Source organism: Brassica oleracea, chromosome C6 (assembly GCF_000695525.1).
Source record: "Brassica oleracea var. oleracea cultivar TO1000 chromosome C6, BOL, whole genome shotgun sequence".
In the NCBI taxonomy this organism is placed as follows: domain Eukaryota; kingdom Viridiplantae; phylum Streptophyta; class Magnoliopsida; order Brassicales; family Brassicaceae; genus Brassica; species Brassica oleracea.
The window spans coordinates 17,075,441-17,098,344 of record NC_027753.1 but is presented as its reverse complement, the minus strand read 5'-3'; the positions used below and the strand labels follow the sequence as shown (position 1 = coordinate 17,098,344).

At 33.5% G+C, this 22,904-nt stretch overlaps 2 protein-coding genes and 3 pseudogenes across 2 annotated transcripts; 3 read left to right on the top strand and 2 right to left on the bottom strand.

Annotated features, from left to right (window-relative positions):
* Nucleotides 1-6,631: 6,631 nt before the first annotated feature.
* On the bottom strand, nucleotides 6,632-8,044 carry LOC106298489 (annotated as a pseudogene).
* Nucleotides 8,045-9,100: 1,056 nt separating this feature from the next.
* LOC106300343 (RPM1-interacting protein 4-like) lies at nucleotides 9,101-9,792 on the top strand. Its single transcript, XM_013736463.1, has 3 exons — nucleotides 9,101-9,208; nucleotides 9,312-9,500; nucleotides 9,632-9,792. Exons 1-3 carry the CDS (start codon nucleotides 9,200-9,202, stop codon nucleotides 9,653-9,655), a joined length of 222 nt encoding a protein of 73 aa, XP_013591917.1. The 5' UTR covers nucleotides 9,101-9,199; the 3' UTR covers nucleotides 9,656-9,792.
* Nucleotides 9,725-16,018, bottom strand: LOC106300341 (annotated as a pseudogene).
* On the top strand, nucleotides 10,864-14,258 carry LOC106300342. The gene is made up of 2 exons (XM_013736462.1): nucleotides 10,864-12,140; nucleotides 12,302-14,258. The coding sequence occupies exons 1-2, from the start codon at nucleotides 12,106-12,108 to the stop codon at nucleotides 13,995-13,997; spliced, it is 1,731 nt and encodes a 576-aa protein (XP_013591916.1). The 5' UTR covers nucleotides 10,864-12,105; the 3' UTR covers nucleotides 13,998-14,258.
* Nucleotides 16,019-19,622: 3,604 nt separating the features above from the next.
* LOC106297606 lies at nucleotides 19,623-20,362 on the top strand (annotated as a pseudogene).
* The last annotated feature ends 2,542 nt before the right edge of the window (nucleotides 20,363-22,904 follow it).

Here is a 22,904-nt window from a genome sequence, read left to right as displayed (position 1 = left end):
TGATTTATATTTTTGGTAAACTTATTAGAATATGGTAATAATTCATATATTACATTTAATATTGATATTTCTTTTTGGTAAATTTTTTTAAAATATGGTAATAACTCATACATTATCTATAAAATAAATAAATTCATATATAACATTTTAAATTTCGAAATATTATTATTTTTGTATGATTATACAATTTGTATTACTAAAGCTTTCAAAAATTTATACAATTTTTAAAAAATTTAAATATCTAATCGTAAGATCATTAGTTTCTTATATATCTATAAATTTTATAAATATTGTTTAGGCTAAATTTTTGATAATTATAAAATTTTATATTATTTTTATTAGTTTTATACAAATTGATTTAATATATATTAAATACTAGTAAGAAAATAGTAAAATCTATAATATTTAATAAAATTTATTTTTAAATATAATTTAAGTTTAAAAAGTTACTTACTACACATGGTGCAGAAAAATACCTAGTATACTAAATAAGAAAAGAGAGAAAAACTAGTTTTATTAATTATTGTTGCCATAATTTTTTAGTTAAATATTTTTTTGGAAATTCATTAATTAAAGAGGAAAAAACAAAGAATTGTAAAAGGTAAGTTATTAATAACTTCAGTGGCATGCCTTTGTAAATAAGCAGTAAATCTTAGGGTTATTTTTTATTTGTACTCATATTTTAATAAGATAGATAATTAAATTAATTGTATGTTTATATTTCACTCAGTTTAATAATTTTATTAATTATATTACCTTAACAATACATCACATCATTAATTATATTTCCATAATAATAATAGTTCAAATTTTATTTATCTAATCTATTAAAATTGAAATACACATTTGAATTTCCCCCTAATCTTTCACAATATTTACACCCAAATGCCATTGTGAATACATTTCCTATTTTTTAAATAAATTTAACGACATTAATTAATTTCCTAAACTCAGCACCACTTCTATCGATTTCTCACACCACATTTAATCTATTAACGTTATTTGGTCATATTCCTCATCCTAAAAAAAAAAGAAAACGATTTCTTGATTTTTCCTTTGAGCACTAAAGACTGACTAAAGTAAAACAATAAAATACATGATTTATTGATTCAATAGTAACCAAGATCTTCAGAGCTTGATCATTTTTTAATCATACCGATTATCATCACACTGTAGAAGCAAATTTATTGATTATACCAAAGTTTCATAACACATTAATGAAATTTTGATAGTTCTTTTTATGGCAAAATTTCTCTATGGATGAAGAAGACGATAGATTAGTTTGCTCCCCTCTAAATTAATTACCTTTCCAATAACCAAAATCAATAAACCAGAGTCATCTTCTCCGAACCGAAATCTAATAAATAAAAGATCTTATATATTAAAACAACTTTGATTCATGTGTGATTTTTTTTTAAAATGGACTTAATGGACCTATTCTTAAAAAGTCATGTTACATTTAATATATAATCTTATCATTTAAATTTTGGACCTACTAGAAATTTTTATTGGGCTATCAATAATTGAATTTAAACAATAGATGATCCATTGGATTTATAGATTGTATAAATTAAATAGATATAATTTAATATTTTAATACTATACCTCTATATGCTAAATATTTAAATGTTTGTCAATGTTAACTTTTAAAATTATAAATATTTTTTTAAAATAACAAAAATCATATTATCTAACAATGATTAGTCTTTACTACCTTAAACCAATGAAAACAAATTTTAAACTATATAATTTATTTTAAAAATTAAACAAAAACTAAATGTTTAATTATTTACTCGATAATATAAATCTATGAAGCGAAAAGTTTAATTTTTAAAAAAAATTCTAAATTTGTGAAATGTTACAATATCTTTGAATATGACAATAAAATAATATTTTACTAATTTTTATATATATAGTTACGATTTTAATAATGAAATAATAATCCAAAAATATATATATATAAAAAGATACAAATACATGTGAAAGTTTGAAACAATCTATTCAATGATAAAAATATACAGTAAACTTTTTATGTTTTAAAAATTAATATTAATAGACACATATATATTATAATATATACCAATTTAGAATTAAAAAAAAATATTTATATAAAAATAAATGAAAACAAAAACCCGTGTAGTTGCGCGAATCGAGATCTAGGATTTATTAAATCACGATATATTACTTGAAAAAATCTAAGGTTGAAAAAACCGAAATCTACTCACATTAATTCCCACTAATATTGGCATCCTAATTACTCACGTATCTTCCAAAAAACTTAATTGTGTGATTCACTCACATTAGCACTTTCTTTATCCAATAAAGTCTAACAATATAAGGATATTAAGGAAGTTTAAAAATGGGATTTAAGGAAGAGTGATAATTACGAGGTACGGGTTGTTCTGTTCAGATATGTTTTTGTGAATAAAATAACAATTTAAATCAAAATCATAAAAATGTATTACATTTATTTTCACTTAATTTTTCACTTCATATAATTATTTTACTAATATTTCTAGTTCACTTAATTTAACCATACACATAGAAATAGTCATTTTTATTAGTTTATAAAATCACTTAGACATGAACATTCGTTATCCATTTATGTACGGGTTGTTCTGTTCAGATATCGTTATTATTTTTTAAAATTAGGCTCCGCTTGAATATTATAAATTTATGTGTGGGTTTTGAGTTGGTCATTCTAGGTCAAGCTGAGTTCTTTTCTAATGTATATGAACCTAAAAATATCTAAATAACAAATGTATCTGAAATGAATTCGAATATTGTACCGAAAATGACCATATTATCCAATTCGATCCAGGTTTTTTGAATACAATTAGTTATATTACGACTCATCGAAAATATATAACACTAATTACGAAAAACAAATATTAATGTATAAAAATGTAAAAACCAATATCTGCAGGGTGCGCAGATCAATCTCTAGTTAATTATCCTTTATATACTAAAGCATAAGTCACATGACCAATAAAATTGTGACACATGGCTTGTGCTTCAATATAATTTTAAAATCAAAATTAAATACATTATTAATATAGTTAAGATTTCCATCCGAAATAAATAAAGTTGCATAGGTTTGTAAACTGTTCCACTATCAAAGCCACGATCCCCAACATTTTGCACGTAAATCATCTCCTTTTTGTGCACTGAACTTTTTAATCATTTCAACAAATAATTTTTTTTTTTAAAACAGTCATCGTCCTAGCAGTTTCTTCGTATCTTATTTCTTTTTTTCTTCTATGAAACTTTATCATTCATTGCATAGATTACTTTGTGTGACGGGGGTTTCACTAGATTTCATAACGAGTTTGCAAAATCTGAGTAAACAAAAACATAAGACATTTTTTACCAAAAAAATATAAGAAATCAATCTTTGTATTATTCAGTTGTTGAAACTAATTTAGTTTGCTGCAGACGTGTATGAGAAATCAAAGGTACAACTGTACAAAAAGAAGATGAGCAATCAAAGAAAAGGTTGTATGAGATCTGTTGTGAGTAAAGTTGGCAAAGGTTGAAGAGTAATGGAGTAGAGAGAGTTGCAGAATGTTTGACCATTTCACGTAAACAATAATTTTGTTTACTAAAGTCTTTACAATATTTTTTAACAAATGTCTAATCGTTTTCTGTAACTAATTTGAAATTTTTCAAAGATTTACAAATTTACAAGGTTTTTTAATAACCATCTGAAAACAACAAAAAAGTTAATATGTTTAGATAACACACTTTTCCCGTGAAGCTTTAACTAATAATTCAAAGAAATTTTTTTTCCAGAGATAAATAATTCAAAGATTTTTTTTCAAAAAAAAAATGATTCAAAGATTTTTTTTTCAAAAAAAATGATTCAAAGATTTTTTTTTCAAAAAACAATAAGTCAAAGATTTTTTTCAAAAAAAGTAATTCAATGAAACTTTTTTTAATAAAACAAGCTCAAAAACTAAGTTCACGACATATCCAAAAATTAGAAAAGAATTATGAAATGACATTTTGGGATGTTAATCACATTTCCAAATTAATCATGTACAATTTTACATGTTTGTGGTTAATGAATCATAAATGTGTGTGTGATTTTTTTTTGAACACTGATAAATGTGTGTTAATCCATTGTCTGTAATGTTATAAATGTAATTTTAGTTATATGCAATGTTATTTTTTAACAAAAAGAAAATTCTCATGCTATAATACTAGTAGTTTATAAACCACGGTTTTTTTATTTAATAGTTAAATCACATTTATATAGATATATCCTTTATATACTAAAGCACAAGTCACATGACCAATAAAATTGTGACACATGGCTTGTGCTTCAATATAATTTTAAAATCAAAATTAAATACATTATTAATATAGTTAAGATTTCCATCCGAAATAAATAAAGTTGCATAGGTTTGTAAACTGTTCCACTATCAAAGCCACGATCCCCAACATTTTGCCCGTAAATCATTTTTTTTTTGTGCACTGAACTTTTTAATCATTTCAACAAATAATTTTGTTTTTAAAAACAGTCATCGTCCTAGCAGTTTCTTCGTATCTTCTTTCTTTTTTTCTATAAAACTTTATCATTCATTGCATAGATTACTTTGTGTGACGGGGGTTTCACTAGATTTCATAACGAGTTTGCAAAATCTGAGTAAACAAAAACATAAGACATTTTTTACCAAAAAAATATAAGATATCAATCTTTGTATTATTCAGTTGTTGAAACTAATTTAGTTTGTTGCAGACATGTATGAGAAATCAAAGGTACAACTGTACAAAAAGAAGATGAGCAATCAAAGAAAAGGTTGTATGAGATCTGTTGTGAGTAAAGTTGGCAAAGGTTGAAGAGGAATGGAGCAGAGAGAGTTGCAGAATGTTTGACCATTTACAAATAATTTTGTTTACTAAAGTCTTTACAATTTTTTTTAACAAATGTCTAATCTGTAACAAATTTTGAAATTTTTCAAAGATTTACAAATTTACAAAGTTTTTTAATAACTATCTGAAAACAACAAAAAAGTTAATATGTTTAGATAACACACTTTTCCCGTGAAACTTTAACTAATAATTCAAAAAAAAAAAATTCTTAAGAAAAATAATTCAAAGATTTTTTTTTCAAAAAAAAATGATTCAAAGATTTTTTTTTCAAAAAAAAATGATTCAAAGATTTTTTTTTCAAAAAACAATAATTCAAAGATTTTTTTTCAAAAAAAAAAAATTCAATGAAACTTTTTTTGAAAAAACAAGCTCAAAAACTAAGTTCACGACATCTCCAAAAATGGCAAATCTCCAAAATAACACCTTTCTAAGTATATATCACAAAAATAGCACTCCAAAACTAAAATGACCAAAATAGCACATTTCTAAGTTTATCTTTTGAAAATTTTAATTTTTTTATTTTTCAAAATTTGAAATCTTATCCCCAAAACCTCATTTCTCAACTCTAAACCCTAAACCCTAAACCCTAAACCCTAAACCCTAAACCCTAAACCCTAAACCCTAAACCCTAAACCCTAAACCCTAAACCCTAAACCCTAAACCCTAAACCCTAAACCCTAAACCCTAAACCCTAAACCCTAAACCCTAAACCCTAAACCCTAAACCCTAAACTCTAAACCCTAAACCCTAAATCCTAAACCCCACAATTTAACTCTAGACCCTAAGTTTGTGATTTTTGATAAAACATTAAGTGCTATTTTTGTGACTTTTGACCTTGAGTGCTAGTTTGAGAACAAAAACTTGATTTAGTGCTATTTTTGTCTTTTTCTCTTCCAAAAATTAGAAAAGAATTATGGAATGACATTTTGGGATGTTAATCACATTTCCAAATTAATCATGTACAATTTTATATGTTTGTGGTTAATGAATCATAAATGTGTGTGTGATTTTTTTTTTGAACACTGATAAATGTGTGTTAATCCATTGTTTATGTATATTCATCTCTCTCTGATAAATCACTGTAATGTTATAAAGGTAATTTTAGTTATATGCAATGTTATTTTTAAACAAAAAGAAAATTCCCATGCTATAATACTAGTAGTTTATAAACCACGGTTTTTTTATTTAATAGTTAAATCACATTTACATAGATATATAGTCGTTCATCTATTAAGTTGTTAGAAACGGCTGCAAGTAATTAAGTCATTATTTCTTAAACCAGACACCATCTTCTCTTCATCAAATTCTTCCACATGATCATCATCATCACAAAAACCTAACCTTCCATCATCATCATCATCATCATCATGAGACCCATCTTCTCTTTTTTCACCATCATCACCATTTATATTCACGATTTCCTTACTTCCTTTTTATTCTTCTTCCTCATCATCATCGTCAGATTCATAATCATGATCATCAGACAAACGATCAAGGATTCAGGTAGCCGAGAACCCGAAAAGCTTCCAAGAGGGTCCTGTCCCACCAGGAGGAATCTGCCAAGTTAGCATATTGTAGGTGACGTCATTTGATCTCATCTTTGTACAGCCTTTACTTTTGAGCCTTATTACGGAATATAAAATCAAAGGTTAAAAAACATGAACACAAACTCATCTGCTCTGCTGCTCAAACACTGTTTGTAGAATTGTTAGGGTCATCATTGTTTTTCTTTTTATTCAGTAAAATAAAGCAAAACTCGAAAATGGGATGTTTATATAAAGGCAAAGCAAACTCATCTGTTCTGATATTTGTAAGTTAGCAAAAGCAATACAAGAATTATTCCGAAATCAGAGTTTCTTGCAGACTTATTAGCTCCAAAAAAAAACCCATTGATAAATGAGATTCCAATGGGCATTGCATGATTTGTGTTGTTGTGTTAACCTTATTTCTGAAGTTGCTTGATGTGTGTGATCTGTTTCCCTGGGTTTAATCCCTTTGGACAGGCACGAGCACAGTTCAAGATAGTGTGGCACCGATAGAGCTTGAACTCGTCGTTAATGGCTTCAAGTCTTTCTTTAGTATACTCATCTCGACTGTCGCTTATCCACCTGCATATGTTAAAAGAAATGTCATTGTTACAAGAGAAATTTGAAGAAGCACAAACAGTCGTTCCGGAACAAAAACAACCCAAATGTCCATACATAATGAATGATATGGACACAATCAGGCAGTTGGACTTGCAGTTTTCTACAGAAACATGTAAAGAAGCACCTTCCCTTACACCACAACTAACAGGAAGTAGAAACCGCCTAAATGACCATACAAAATGATCTAACGTAAACTACCAGCTAGCCATTCATAAATCAATTTCCCAAATCTTAAGCAGAATCTCAATCCTTCAGAGCTAAACTAGATTTAAAGCAACCTAAGAACCGTATATGATAATGTAAACTAAATATTCACAACTTAATCAAATCTTATTTGCTTAAACCAATCAAGCTCCACTATTTAAAAAAAAAAGAAGCAAGAATTTGTGAACCTGTTGGCATGGAGCAAAGCGGCAGGGCCAAGATAAGACTCAGGGTTCCACCAATAGCTAGGGCAAGAAGTGCTACAACAAGCGCAGAGAATGCACTCATACATCCCATCAAGCTTAGCTCTATCCTTCTTACTCTGCAGAATCTCCTTCCCAGGAACAGACGCTGGAGTCTTCCTCTTCAACCACGGCTCAATACTCTTGTACTGATTGTAAAAATTCGTCATGTCCACCACCAGATCCTTTATCACAAACATATGCGGCAGAGGCGTGATCGTCGTCTCCTTGGAAGACTCCGACTCGATCTTCGTCGCAGATGCCTTCTCGGCACGATCGACGGAAAGTGAGCGACGGATCCATCTCGTTTTTGATCTTGATCAGCGCGTCTAGAACCATGGGGCCACAGTCTTTGAGATCGATCTGGTAGTCTTGGAGCTCAGGCTTCCCGGGAGAATCTGGATTCCATCTGTAGATCTGGAACGTCTTCAGTTTCGCTCCTACGACAGCTTTTGACTGTGCTTGTGCTCCTGATGATGTCCAACGCGACGGAATCAATCGCGCCGCCCTCGACGGGTTCCTTCCAACAACTCTTCCGATCAAACCACACGCCATTATGCTCGGACAAAAAGAGCAAATGCAAGAAGAATTATGTTTTATATACGTGTGTTCAATTATTTTAGAAATTATTATTTTCAGTAACATGTGTAGTTTATTACTAATGAGGATTAGGTTCGTTTACTTGGTCATTGTGACAGTTGATCAAAGCTAAAACAGTTATGATATCCAACTTAAGGGCTAAATGGCTAATCAGAAATTAACGGATATGTGTGAAAATGCGCGTGCTCAAGCGTACAAGACAAATCCGACACGCGAGGTGATCTCTTGGGGCATCTCCGTAAAAATAAATACGAAGCAAGGAATGCTCTAACCCAACTTTATATCTCACTCCATAATAAAATTTACTAAGTAAACGGAGTTATCTATTTTTTTTTGTTCATCACTGCATAGAAGAGAGAAATGGAGTAGCTAGGGTTGAAACAATTTTATTCTATTTTCATTTTTACTCCATTTTAGAAAAAAAAATGGAGTTTTACGTTGAAGTTGTTTCTTAGTCGATAATACACCAAATTACAGAGAGATCATTAAAGAATGGGTAAACTTTTTCGATTCATACGAAAAACATCCGTGCCGTTTTCATTGTATTGAGGATTAGTTAAGAAAAAAATTACTAATGAGTATAAGTTAAGAAAACGGTTTACCCATTCTTTAACGATCGCTTAGGAATTAGGATCATGTAATTTCAATAAACTGTAATTATTAAATTTACTAATGAGGATTAGTTAAGAAAAAAATGATAACAAGTGAGGTGTAGCTGACTACACTGTACGTCGTCATCACCACCGTTGATCATAGCTAAAACAATCCTAACGGTTTATGAAACGCGCGTGGTAGGCCCAAGCAGTCCAACATGCGCCAATGTCTGATTCGATAAATTCATCCGCTAACAAAACGATCAGTATAAGAATAAGAAAACGTGCCGTTTCTAAGCAGAAGACAAACGATTCGTGCCGCTTTGTCTTGCGCGTTTAATTTCAAGCTTCAACTATAATAAAAACACGTAAATTGAACGTAACCTATATTTAAACCTTTGAAAAACGCTCATGTTTCTGATCTTCTGTTAGAGAAAAAAGCGTCAAGAAAAACAAACACAAGAGAAAAGTTTCTTGTTGTTTGAAGATCATCTCATGTCCTAATTAAACCTCATCTTTTAACACGCGTGATCTTTGAATGGCATCGGTAAGATCTTTCTCATTTCAAGCGTTTTCACATTCTTTTGTTTTGTTGTATGTTTTCACATTCTTTTGTGTTTTTTTGGAATATATCTTCAATAAAAAAGCAGAATAATCAATCAAGACAACAACAAGATCGACCATTACCAAAATTTGGAGAATGGGACGTAAACGATCCAGCATCAGCCGAAGGATTCACCGTTATATTCGCTAAAGCTCGAGACGACAAAAAGACAAACGCTAGTGGTCGTGCTCCCTCTCAACGCCGTGATAACAACAAAGGGCAAGATGAACCTACGGTAACATTCCTCTAACCAAATTGTCAAAATTTTAGGACTAAGTATACACAAACGAAAACATTAGCCTTTATCCCTTACTTTTCAAAAATACAAGGACTAAAGTGAAAACCGTTTCTGCTATTCATGTGCAGAAGAAAAGGTTCTGCTGTTTCTGAGAAACAAAAATCAAGAAAAGGGGACTCTACTCAATCCGGAACATTTGTAAAAATGAAATTGTTAGATCATGGAGAACAGTTTCATATTCACTGAATCTGTATATTAAAAAGTTGTCATTACATAGCTAAAAGTTAAACAACAACATTACATTGTTACTTACACTTGGTTACACAATATCAATGTCTCTTAACCCACGGTTTGGTGAATCTTGATGATCTGACCCATTGCTACTCGTCTTTTTCTTGAACGATTTCTGGCTGAAAATCCGAGAAACGGTTTTCTTAACCGGTCTTGAACCGCCGCCGCCTTCAAACCGGTTATGTTTCTTGTCTAGATCATTTGATAGTTTCTTGACTAGTTCCACAAAATGTCTTCTGAATGTTGGATATCTTGATACTGATTTGGTCAATCCTTGAAGCCTTACAATCCAAAACAACAAATGGTTAAAACCAAAACAAGGTTCATTTGAGTGTGATGTTTTATTTTATTATGGTTTACCTGCGAGCAAAGGAGTCAAGTTCTGCTTTTCTTAACTCCGTCAAATGAGGAGAGTCAGATTCGGTAATGGAGCTTTTAAGTCTCTCTGAATCTCCAAACAGCAGAACCAACTTTCCAAGATACTCTTCTTCTTGTTCAGATAGATTCGCTGCTTCGATCTGGTCTTTAATGATCAGAAAAGGATTCAGAAACCAGTCAAAGAAGGCATCTTTAGGGCGGTTCCTTGTAGTTATCTCCGTCACACCGTCACCTACACAAAAAAAAACGCACAACATTTATAATCAAGAGAAGCTCTAAAATACTGATATATAGTATTGCAACGTACCGAGTAACAAACCGGTGGAATTGGATTTGATAGAGCGTAGGAGCTCGTTAAGAAGGGAATAAGCGGGTAAGCCAATGCTGATCACTTGACTGCCTTTGCTTCCTCTATGTCCTTTGAGTTTATGATCCCTTTCGTTACCATAGTCTCTCCGTACTTTCTACATTCCTCAAAAAGAGCTTCTAGAAGCTGCAAAAACCATTAAAAAGACTCCAACAAGAAATTAAGATTAGAATGGGGTATTGGAGAGAGATTGTAGAGTAGTACATCAAGTGGCTTCAGGTCAATCATTGGGCCTCTCTTTGATCCTCCTCTTGATGGAGTTGTCTTAAAAGAGTTTGGTCTTGAAAGCCCACCAGTACCACCTTCCTCTTCCTTTCTTCTAAACTTTGGCCTATAAGAAACCAAGTTTCTAGGGTCAAGAGAGAGAGAGGAGAGAGAGACACATACATAGATTTGTATGTGATACGTGTGGGCATCGGTTAAGAGAGGATAAGAAGAAGTAACTCTAGTTTAATAAAGAGTAACCATGGTTGAGTTACTTTAACTTTATGCTTTATCTATATATGAGCTGTAGGGTTTTGGGAAGAGGGGTATCTGAGTTTTAGTGGTCAAAGTGAGAGAGAGGAGACGCCACGAACGTCTCTGAACCTTGTACTCAGTTCTTTAATCTATGAATATTATCTTGTTTTCTTGAGATCATTTGCTTTTGACCAGAATCGTTACGTTTCACGTAACAAATGGTATCAGAGCCGTTCGATTCCGGAGACTCCATGTCGACGAAAGCTGAAATCGATAAAGTGTGGAACCAGATGCAACAGGGCGTGAGGAGGATGAGACCGTTGGCTGTGGAGCAACAACCGGAAAGGGACATGAGGTTCCCGAAGCCGGCCATGGTTGTCCAAGAGCGGTGTAGCAGATCCTCATACCTGGAGCGGATGGAGAAGCGCTGGATCGAAAGGAAGGCCAGGCTGGAAATGCTGGACGAGTGTCTTCGCATGCTTGATCGATGGGATGAAGAAGATGAAGCCAAGAAGCATCATGAGAAAGTGTTGCTAGTAGCTGGAGACTCAGATCCGATTGGGAGTCACGATGGAGGCTTGGTGGAAAGTGTCTGTGTGATTCTGGAGCCAAACAAACTGAAGACGTTGCAGGAAGATTATTGTCCAGAGACTGAAACCCTTTTGCTCGAAGAGGACAACAGCTCAGAGAGAGAGATGGATGTTTGTGCATCCCAAGTGTTCGATCAAATACCCAAGAGAAGAAAGAAGGTAGCAAAGAAAAAGAAGAGATGGAAGCTCTTTGCGGATGCTGTGAAGGATTTGGAAGAAACTTTTACGGATGAGGGAAAGGATAACCTGTTGCTGGGAATGCAAATGGAGAACACATCTAAGAGTCAAAGGAAGAGTTTATTGAAGTGGTGTAGAGGAGTAAGTTGTCAATGGGTGCACACTCACCAAAGGTTCAATAGGAAATGGCTACTCATATTCAGATTCAGAAAGAAGAAGAGAAAGCTAGAGATGACTGAGGAGAATTATGGGTCTTATGGAAGGTTAGAAAAATACAGAGAGACTGCAAGAGATGTGCTGAGAAACATGGCAAGAGAGTTGCAGTCCCATGTGTTGAAAGATGCTGCTGAGAATATGGGCAATAATAGAAATGTGGAGATGATGATACACACCAGTCCATCATTTGGCAGAAGGCTGCTGCTGCTGAATATTACAAAGAAAAAGAAGGAAAGTACAAGGCTGGATCTGCAGGAGAAGAAGAGAACATGGCCGGGGAAACTTGAGGGACAACGGGTACACTCTAACAAGGGTGGTGTTAGCATCGGAAGCTTAAGAGAAACAAAGAGTGGGAATGAAATGAAGAGAAGCAAGCTTGAATTAGAGCAACTGAAGCTGATGCAGGAACATAATAAAGCTCTGAAGAAACTGAAGAAATGGATGAAGCATAAGTTCAAGCAGAAAAATAAGAAGGGAAGTATCAAGCTAGATGGTGCAGTGATGAAGATTAATAAATTGTTAGCTACCACAATGAGAGAGAGAGCAGAGCTGAGGTTTGAGTGTATGGTTCAGGGAAAGCTTCTCTCACTCGATAAGATAGGCTGGACAAAGCTCGTGTGGGAGTGGAAGAAGCGTAAGAAAAAGCAGCAGACATACAAAACGACATATTGTATCAATGCACTGATTTTGGGAAGAATGCTAATGAAGCAGTCTCTCATCAGCTGCAAGAGAGCTGAACTCAGAATGAAGTTGAGGAGCAATGGGCTCCGTTGGGTTGAGATGTTGTCTCGACCAAGAAGGGCAGGTAAGAAGAATTTTGTTTGCGGAAAAGACATACATCTGACTGGGGAGCTCACTTCACAAAGTGGTACTGTGGTTAGCATTTACTTCCATCTGGTGCCGAACTCTGCAGACTATATGATAAAATTACAGTGGCTTGTGGTTGTAAAGGATTCAGAGGAAAGTGGTAAAGAGCAGGGGATCAGTTTGAGAGTCATGGAACGACACAAGGTTACCAAAACTGTCACGAGGTCTGGTAGTTGGGTGAGATGCTGCTTGACTCTTAACATGAATACTGCAGAAATAATCAAGGAGGCAAGTAGGGACGAGTTCAGGACAGAACCATTCCAGACATCTAAGTTGGGGATCTTCACTTGCGACTGGATGCATTCACCAAGACCACCGGAGTTGCTGCCTCGTTCATCACATGAGATTGCCATTCAAAACTATAGAGGAGTTTCTTCGGGGACCACAATGGTGGTGAAGCTAAGTGAAGCGAGGAATGGGAGCATGTTTAAGAACTTCTGTTGTTACTTAGTGCAAGATTCTGAGAACCACATCATGGAATTGACGTCACATCAGACTGATGTTAAACGTAGTGGTGGGATTGAGGCAATACTGGGAATTTACTACGTGACTCCTAAACTCTTAAGTCTGAAGTTGAGCAGTGCACATGTGATTCTAGAGAAGCGTGAGATTTTCAGGAACATGGAGGCTAACAAACAGGAGCAAGAAAAGAAGTACCAACTAAGCAGAATCACATCGTTTCTTCTTAAAGATCCTAGCTCTTGTAACACACCAGCTTGCCTCAGAGGCCTAGTGAAAGGTCTACAACATCAAGGAAATGGTATTGTGGGAGAACATGGGCAACTGATGAATAGGAACATGAAGGCTCATACTGCAGAGTTGTTTCATAAGTTAGTTGTTTTCCTACTTCAGACAGGTGATAAGTCTGAAGAGATGTGTACCGAAAGGGGCAGGGAAAATGAGGAGCAAAAGATCTTCTACAAGGCAGTGTTGGTTACTGTGGAATACTCCTCTGTACATGTTCATTTCTCAAAGTCAAAGCAACAAGACTATGCAACCCTCGTGGCTATTCCATGGGTTCAAGCATGGGCTCTTCAAGATGATAAGTGCTCATGGAATTGGAAGAATGCTACAAGTCACTTGGCTTCAACCTTGAGGACAAGGTTGAATTCAAAGGGCGAAGTAATGATACGTGTGGGCATCGGTTAAGAGAGGATAAGAAGAAGTAACTCTAGTTTAATAAAGAGTAACCATGGTTGAGTTACTTTAACTTTATGCTTTATCTATATATGAGCTGTAGGGTTTTGGGAAGAGGGGTATCTGAGTTTTAGTGGTCAAAGTGAGAGAGAGGAGACGCCACGAACGTCTCTGAACCTTGTACTCAGTTCTTTAATCTATGAATATTATCTTGTTTTCTTGAGATCATTTGCTTTTGACCAGAATCGTTACGTTTCACGTAACAGTATGTTTAGCAAATGCAGAGAAAACAAACCTGGGAAAGCAAGAGCCTTCAGGCATGCCAAGAACATCATTGCTATACTCATCGTAGATCGACAAAGAAGCAACAACATAGCAGAGGCCAAAGAAGAAGGAAGATTCCTGATATGAGACTACACCAGCGTAGGCACCAAGGAAGACACTAGAGAGCAGGGAACCTAGAACCGCACCCACAACACCTAAAGGCCAGAGTAAGATCACAAGGCCTGCGATGGGGACACACATGGTCTCCAAGAAAGGACCTTCACGTCCGATGAGATCATGAAACAAACGGCGCCAGCCTTTGAACAGCATGTAGGGGCTTTTAAACAAGGCTATCAGTGAAATCATTGGGAAATCAACAATAACTCCAAGAACCGCAGCAATCACAGCGCCTGGGATTTGTAGTAACCTGAGATTACATAATTTACTGAATTAAGAAAGTAATAATATACATAATTTACTGAACTTCATAAGAGTTGTATAGACCTTATTTCATAATAGTGACGATCCGCGCCAGATGTTCGAAGATCATCCATAAAAGAAAAGTAGGAGTGAAAGCAAACGTCTCTAAAATCGCAGACGACAGTGAAACAGCCTTTAACAGTGCTCCATGTTCCATCCTAAAACAAAAAGAGAGCAATGTGATTGAATAGGAATAATCCACATGGACATGAAAAAGGAAGTAGAAGACTTACGTAAAAGCAATGGAAAAGCGGGTTAGACTTCCCTTCACCAACAGCATCGAAGGTGGCGAAGATTGGGGAAAGAAAGCCATACACAGCTCCTCCGAGGAGACTTCCTACGATACTAACCACAACCCAGAGAATGATGCCGAGAGGAAGGCACAAGCACAGAAAGAGCTTCAAGATTGGGCCTAACTGTTTAGCACTGAAACCAAAAACACTTGTCAACATCTGACTAGTAAAGAAGGTAACAATGTTGAAGAGAGAAAGTTAACCTTGATATGGAATAGAGAGTCCAAATGCCATGTACTGGTAAAAGGCCTAAGATGATTGCAGAGTTTCCGATAGCCATAATAAGGCATATAGGCGGGCAGAAAACGATACCTACGTCCAAAAAAACAAACAAAGAAGATGTAAAGAAACCATCATTGCCACATAAAAAAATGGAACTTTATGGTATTGAAGAACACTAAATTGTTCACCAGATGAAAGTAAAAATGCTGCTTTCATACTGGGCAAAATTGCTTGATGAATGAATGAAGAAGCTCACACTTGAATGAAAATGACTAACAACCCAAAGAGGGCCACCCAAAAACAAAAGTAAGTAGCCAAACTTGAGTTGAGGTCAACATCAGTTTACTAAGTCAAATCCACGAATGGACAAGGGAATATATATATTAACAAACCCCCTGATGAAAGATTCAAAATTGGACTTAAATGAAATGACTTTAGCAACAATGAACGGTAAAAAGGCAATAAACCCATCATCAAATAAGATTGGAATCAGATGAAAGTTTGTACCTTTGAGAACACCCAGAAGGAGTAAGCCAGTGAAATAAGGAATGAAGAGTATGAATCGCCACAGAGATGACAATATTCCCGTTGGAGGCTCCATTCAATTTATTTTATTCTTTTCCAGTCAAAATGTCGCATTTATTAAATCGATTTCGGACCCTATAATCGGAGAAGCAAACGAATCAAACAAACAAAAGGTAAAGCAGAGAGAATGAGAGAGAGAGATAGAAAGAGAGAAACTGTCACAGACACGACAAGAAGTAATCTTTCTTTTTTTTTTTTTCCTGTCAGAAGATTTTATTAAAAGCAAAGATAAATTCAACACAACACCAACGGATAAGGATAACAGATCTTTCCGTGGTCAGCCACTAGAACCCACAACGGGGCAGCATACAAGAACCAACGATATTGCAAACTTAAAACAAGTAACTAACTTTCCAAATTACTAGAACAAGACTAACAAAAATACAGGGAGACTATCTAATAGAGCATCTGTGGCAGCTGCTTAGTGGGAATGCCCTCGGCCAAACCACCGCTAAACCACCTCCTCCTAGAACTCTGAGGAAACACCTCAAGGACCCAACAACCAAACCTTCATAAACCGACAAGTAAAGATTCTTACCAACACTCTCGGAAGCGGCTTGATCTACGACGACCGTAGAAAGCCTAGGTATGAAGCGACATCAACAACAGATCTCCGCGAGATCTGAACAAACAACTAGGGACGAGGTCCACCTAACCCAAAAGACAAGAACAGGCCATGAACGGCATAAAGGTAGACTAGATGGAAGCCAAAGCAAACTCCAAGAGGACAGTCAACACCTGAAAAAGAGTCCAATCCAGAAGAAAGGAGATCCGCAACAACAACAGGACAAACAGATCTAGAACGAGATTCGAGTAAAAAAACTTTGTAGCTAAGCCACACCGTCAATTCACAGATCCGGAACTTTGAAACAGAAATCCATCATAAATCTGAAAGCCAAAGACGATTTGGCAAAGGCGAATCTTCTCCCAAAACGAAAGAAAGTCACACACGGATGAACGACAAAACAAACAGAGGGCGGTAGAAGAGATTTTGACCCGGCGCCGGCGCTGAAGGAGCCGCCAAGCACCGATCAAAAGAAAAATCAGTGAAAGCTTGAAGAGAGAGGCGGAGAGGAAACTAGAGAGAAAATGAAGAAGTAATTTTTCTATCTCAAGAAAATATAATATCTTTAAAATTTAAATTAAACATTTTGAACAACAAGTCACGAAAAGAATCGAGACAAAGGTTTGAAATGTTTTAATCCGCCTCTGCACTGCAGTTGAACCGCTTGTCCCACATCGCTCAATCCGCTGTTACCATTCGGAGCCAAAGAAGAAACCGTTATTTTGACGACTATACCCTAGCAATAATGTAATTAAACAAAAAATAATATAAGTGAAACTTATTCAAAGCAAGACCAACCAAAGTGGTAATCTCTGTTTCTTGTTGACTGGTTTTTGAATTTTAAGCACATTTCATTTTGCTAACATTTAATAACCTCCTCATATTCAGAGGAGCAAAGGAAAAGAGAAAACGACATGAACAATGTCACCTAAGCGACATCGGTTAAAAAAATCACATTTATCTTTTTTTTTTTTTGGAACTCTATCTAAAGATGGATTTCGGCTCTTTTCTTTGACAATAAGTACAAATTGGTAAAAGTATTGAAAGAAGTCTATACCCTTCATCAATGAATGGGCTATGGTGCTTAAGGCCATCTTCAACCACTATGTAAAAACTACACTATTTTAATGTGATTTTAGCACCAATGTTTTTTTCATCTCCAACCACAACACTAAATAACACACTAAAAAAATATTCTCTATTATTATATTATTAAATAAAAGATTCTCTCAAGTATTTAATATTTTTGATAATACTTATTATTCATATAAAATTCACAAGTGCTAATTTTTAATAAACGCTAGACTAACAAATTTAAAACAATAATTATAATTATTGAATAATACTTTTCAAATACATATGAAATTAAAATAACTAAACACATACAAACGAAAATACATATGAAATTAAAATAACTTAAAACATACAAACGAAAATACATTACATCTTTCTAATTATTAGAATTACCATATTCACCCCACAAATGTTCGATTAGTGCATCTCGAGTTCAAAATGAGCATCTCGGTCTTTGATTTTATTGTGTCGAGCTAAGAATTCTTGAAATCGAGCATCATCAACACTTGTCATCTCAACTTCTGCATTTGGAACTTCAGCTTGTTCTTCAATTGTTGCATTGATATCACGTTCATCCTCTATGATCATATTATGCATTATGATACAAGTTGTCATTATATCATGTAATACATTTTTATTCCACACGCGCGATGGTCCTGCCACAATTGCAAATCTTGACTGCAATACTTCAAATGCACGTTCAACGTCTTTCCTACAAGCTTCTTGTTTCATTGTGAATAATTTTTTTTGTACCACGCGGATCGTGAATTGTTTGGACAAGAGTGGACCATTTTGGATATATACCATCATCTAGATAATATAACCCATATTATAATGTTTTTCCATTTATAACATAATTAGCAAGTGAAGCTGTTCCTTCTGCCAGATTAGCAAAAAGATGAGATGCCTCTAACACATTAATATAGTTATTAGATCCTTGCAGCCCAAAATATGCATTTCAAATCCAAAGATCATAATCAGCTACAACCTCTAGAATAATTGTAGGAGAACCACTACGACCGGTATATTTTCCTCCCCAAGCTGTTGGGCAGTTTTTCCAATGCATACAATCTAAACTACCCAACATACCTGGAAATCCTTGACGTTCACCGATATGGAGTAGTCGTGCAACATCATTAACATCAGGGGAGCGAAGATAGTGGCTTCCAAACACCTCGACAACAACACGATAAAACCGCTTCAAACTTTCTAGAGCAGTTGACTCTCCGATTTTGATATACTCATTGGTTGAATCCGCTAGTAAACCATACGCCAAAATCCGAAATGCAGCAGTTATCTTTTGTAAACCAGACAATCCAAGTTTACCGGCACCATCTCTTCGCTGGAAAAAATATTTGTCATGTCTTTGTATGGCATCATAAATACAAAGAAACAAAGGACGTCCCATCCGAAATCGCCTTCGAAACATCACCTCAGAGAATAAAGGACTCTCTGCGAAATAGTCGTTGAAAAGATTGCGAGAAGCATTCTCCCGATCATGATCGATAACAATATGAACTGGAATAGATCCACCATGGTGTCTCTCGTTAAGTAGGTGTTGAGTGATAGAAGATGATGGTCTTATTGTTCGAATATGATACACATTTTATAGGCAATTCATGTCATATTCCATTATCACATTATTAGAAAAAGACGAATCCATCTTAACCGTTGGATTTTTTTGACCAAGATCTAACCGTTGAATTGATTAGTCACTTCATGTCATATTCATGTCATATTCCATTATCACATATCAAAAAAGGAATCACTCTTAACCATTCGATTTTATTGACCAAGATCTAACCGTTGAATTGATTAGTCATTTGATGTCATATTCCACTATCACATATCAGAAAAAAAAAAAAATTCACTCTTAGCCATTTGATTTTTTTTTGACCAAAAATCTAACCGTTGAATTGATTAGTCACTTCATGTCATATTCCATTATCACATATCAGAAAAAAAAACAAATCACTCTTAGCCATTCGATTTTTTGACCAAGACCTAACCGTTGAATTGATTAGTCACTTCATGTTATATTCCCATTATCACATTATCAAAAAAATACAAATCACTTCTCTATATAAATGTATACTTCTCTTTAAATGATCATACATCTCCAAATCATTTCTTACCACTGCTATCTTTCTCCAAAATGACTTCAAGTCGCTCTTTATCATATTCCATTGAAGAAGATATGCACTTATGTCATGTTCGACCACGTCTGGCCTATCCTCAAAGGCATGGAAAAATTTACAAATAACAACGGTAATGCACCTGGTGCTTTCCATGAAGAAGGTCATAATATTACATCACCTCCATCATTTTCAGTTGATCCCGAGTCATCACCATCCTCTGGTATGAATTCATTTGATCTAAATATAAATTCCGAAGAAGGCATTTCTAATTTATCTTCAAGACCTATGAGTTTGAAGAAAGCTAAGAGAAAACTACAATCTGAAGAACAATTCAATTGATGGAGCAAAATGATAAACTTCTCAAAGCTATAACTATAGACAATTCAGAACGAAATGAAATTCAAAGGCAGAAGGTCGAGGTAGCAAAAATGAAAGAAGAGAATAAAATATTATTCGCATATTTGAATTCTATAACTGATCATGCGTCTCGTGCTTATATCGAAAGTCCAAAAAAAAAAGAAATTTTAAGAAAACGAGCCCAAACAAGTCAATAACGAACAAGGAGAAGGTGTCCAATACCAATATCATGGATCACAATATCGAACATCACAAAATCAAGGAGATCAAGCTGAAGGAGAATCATCTGAAAGAGAACAAGTTCAAGGTGAAAATCAAATGTCACCAAATGACCAAGATGATTATACCCCATATTATAATTATCTTGATGGAGCTGATAATAATTTTTCGGGCTATTAGATTATTATGTTAGTCTATCTGATGTTTTCCAGTTTTTTTTTTGCATATTTATTTATTTTATTTTTTTAAATTCTGCAAATTTATTTTCTTGTATGCACTTTTTATGTTTGGTTGATGTTTATTTGGGTAATTTTATGTATTTTAAATAACTTTTATGTATTTTAATTATATTTTAAATATTACATGAATTAATAATTTATATTAACTAAAATTTTTAGAAATCACATAAAAATTTATGATAAATAAATTTAATATCATAATTACATAACAGTTAATTTTATATGTTATTTTTAGAAGTAAATATAAATAATTAAGTTACTTAAACAATAAAAGAAAAAAAGAACTTATCACATTACTACTGTGACACACTATATTTAGTGTAACACTGTTGCAAAAATCAGCAAAACACTATAATGGCGTTACATTTACAGTCTTGTTGGAGATGAAAAGTCAAAATTTGACACTAAAATGGCGGTTTGTTGATGTCTCCCTTGGAGATGCCCTTAAAAGAATATCTGCAATTCATTTCTCTATGGATTCAGATAAGTAAGATTTTACACAATTAATGCAATCACTGAGTTGGGTGACTTGGTGTGAGATGTGAGAGAAGTTGTTTCGACCCTATGAAACCACATACGATGGATTATGTTAGGGTCAAAATACTATCTATTGATAATAACAATCCTAATTAATTTTAAGAGATGTGTCTTTTCATCTTAAAAGTTGCATTAATTAATTGTTTGAAGAATTGTGTCTTTTTAATTAGTTTAAAAAGTAGTTAAAATATTTCAAACTATATCTTTTTAAAAAATTAAGAGTTGTGAAACAACTTTTAGGATGAAACAACACAACCAAATGAATAGACCTAACTTCCTATAAGGATGTGTCTCGTAAGAATTGTTTTTCATGTTAAAATTACATTGAGTTTTAAGAGATTGTAAAAAAGTATAAGAAAGTGTATTTTAACATAATGTATTGTATAAATTTTTTAAAAAATTATCATTTGTCTAAAGATAAGATTTTTCATTATAAAACTGCATAAATTTTTGTAAAATTCTCAAAATGTCTGAGGATATAAATTTTTATCCTAAAATTGACATATGTTTCTAATCATTCATCTTTTAGTTCATTTTCGTATGTATTTTATATACATTTAAAGAATATTAAAATTGTCTAAAATATTCATATAATTTAGTTTTGGATAATTTAATAATTTTTATATTAATATATATTTATAAACTATATAGTTGTAACTTTTCAACATAGTAATATGTCTTTTCATCTTAAAAATAGCATTGCTTTAAAAAATGTTTTCAAAATATATACAAGTATGTAGGGGAAATTACATGTTTACCACTTTCATGCTACCACTTTTCATTTTTACCACCACTAAAAGGACATTTTCAAAAATACATTCTTCATTAAGTGGCAAAACACTATTATGCCCTTGTTTATATATATATATATATAAAATAAATATTTAAATGAATAAAAATCTAAAAAAATAAAAAATATAGTTTTTTTTTTTTCGAATTATACCATTTCGAAATTCAAACTCTAAACCCTTAAACTCAACTCTAAACCCTAAACCATCTATCCTAAACCCTTTTTTTTTTTTTGAAATATGAACCCTAAACCCTAAATCATCAATCCTAAATCTTTTTTTTTTTTAAATATGAACTCTAAACTCTGAAACATCAACTCTAAACATTAAACCCCGAAACATCAACTCTAAACCTTAAACCCTAAACCTTCAACTTTAAACCCTAAAACATCAACTCTAAACTCTAAACCCTAAACTTCAACTCTAAACCCTAAACCATCAACAGTAAACCCTAAACTGTCAACACTAAACCCTAAACTCTAAAAAGTAAACTCTAAACCCTAAACCCTAAAAAATTAACCTTAAACCCTAAAACATCAACTCTAAACTCTAAACCCTAAACTTCAACTCTAAACCCTAAACCATCAACAGTAAACCCTAAACTGTCAACACTAAACCCTAAACTCTAAAAAGTAAACTCTAAACCCTAAACCCTAAAAAATTAACCTTAAACCTGGGTTCGAATTTCAGAAAAATATAGGGTTTAGGGTTTACTTTTAGGGTTTATAGTTGATGTTTTAGGGTTTAGATTTGAAGGTTTAGTGTTTAGAGTCGATGTTTCGGGGTTTAGGGTTTAGAGTTGATGTTTCGGGGTTTAGGGTTGAAGGTTTAGGGTTTAAGGTTTAGAGTTGATGTTTCGGGGTTTAGGGTTTAGAGTTGATGATTTAGGGTTTTTGATGTTTTAAGTTTAGATTTAGGGTTTAGGGTTTAGAATTGATGTTTTAGGGTTTAGATTTGAAGGTTTAGTGTTTAGAGTCGATGTTTCGGGGTTTAGGGTTTAGAGTTGATGTTTCGGGGTTTAGGGTTTAGAGTTGATGATTTAGGGTTTTTGATGTTTTAAGTTTAGATTTAGGGTTTAGGGTTTAGAATTGATGTTTTAGGGTTTAGATTTGAAGGTTTAGGGTTTAGAGTTGATGTTTTGGGAGTTAGGGTTTAGAG

Coding starts and splice junctions, on each gene's coding strand:
- LOC106300343 (XM_013736463.1), top strand. Junction 9,501..9,631: donor AAGGGCAAGATGAACCTACG/GTAACATTCCTC, acceptor ATTCATGTGCAG/AAGAAAAGGTTCTGCTGTTT.
- LOC106300342 (XM_013736462.1), top strand. CDS start 12,106: ATGCTGCTGAGAATATGGGCAATAATAGAAATGTG. Junction 12,141..12,301: donor TGGGCAATAATAGAAATGTG/GAGATGATGATA, acceptor CAAGGGTGGTGT/TAGCATCGGAAGCTTAAGAG.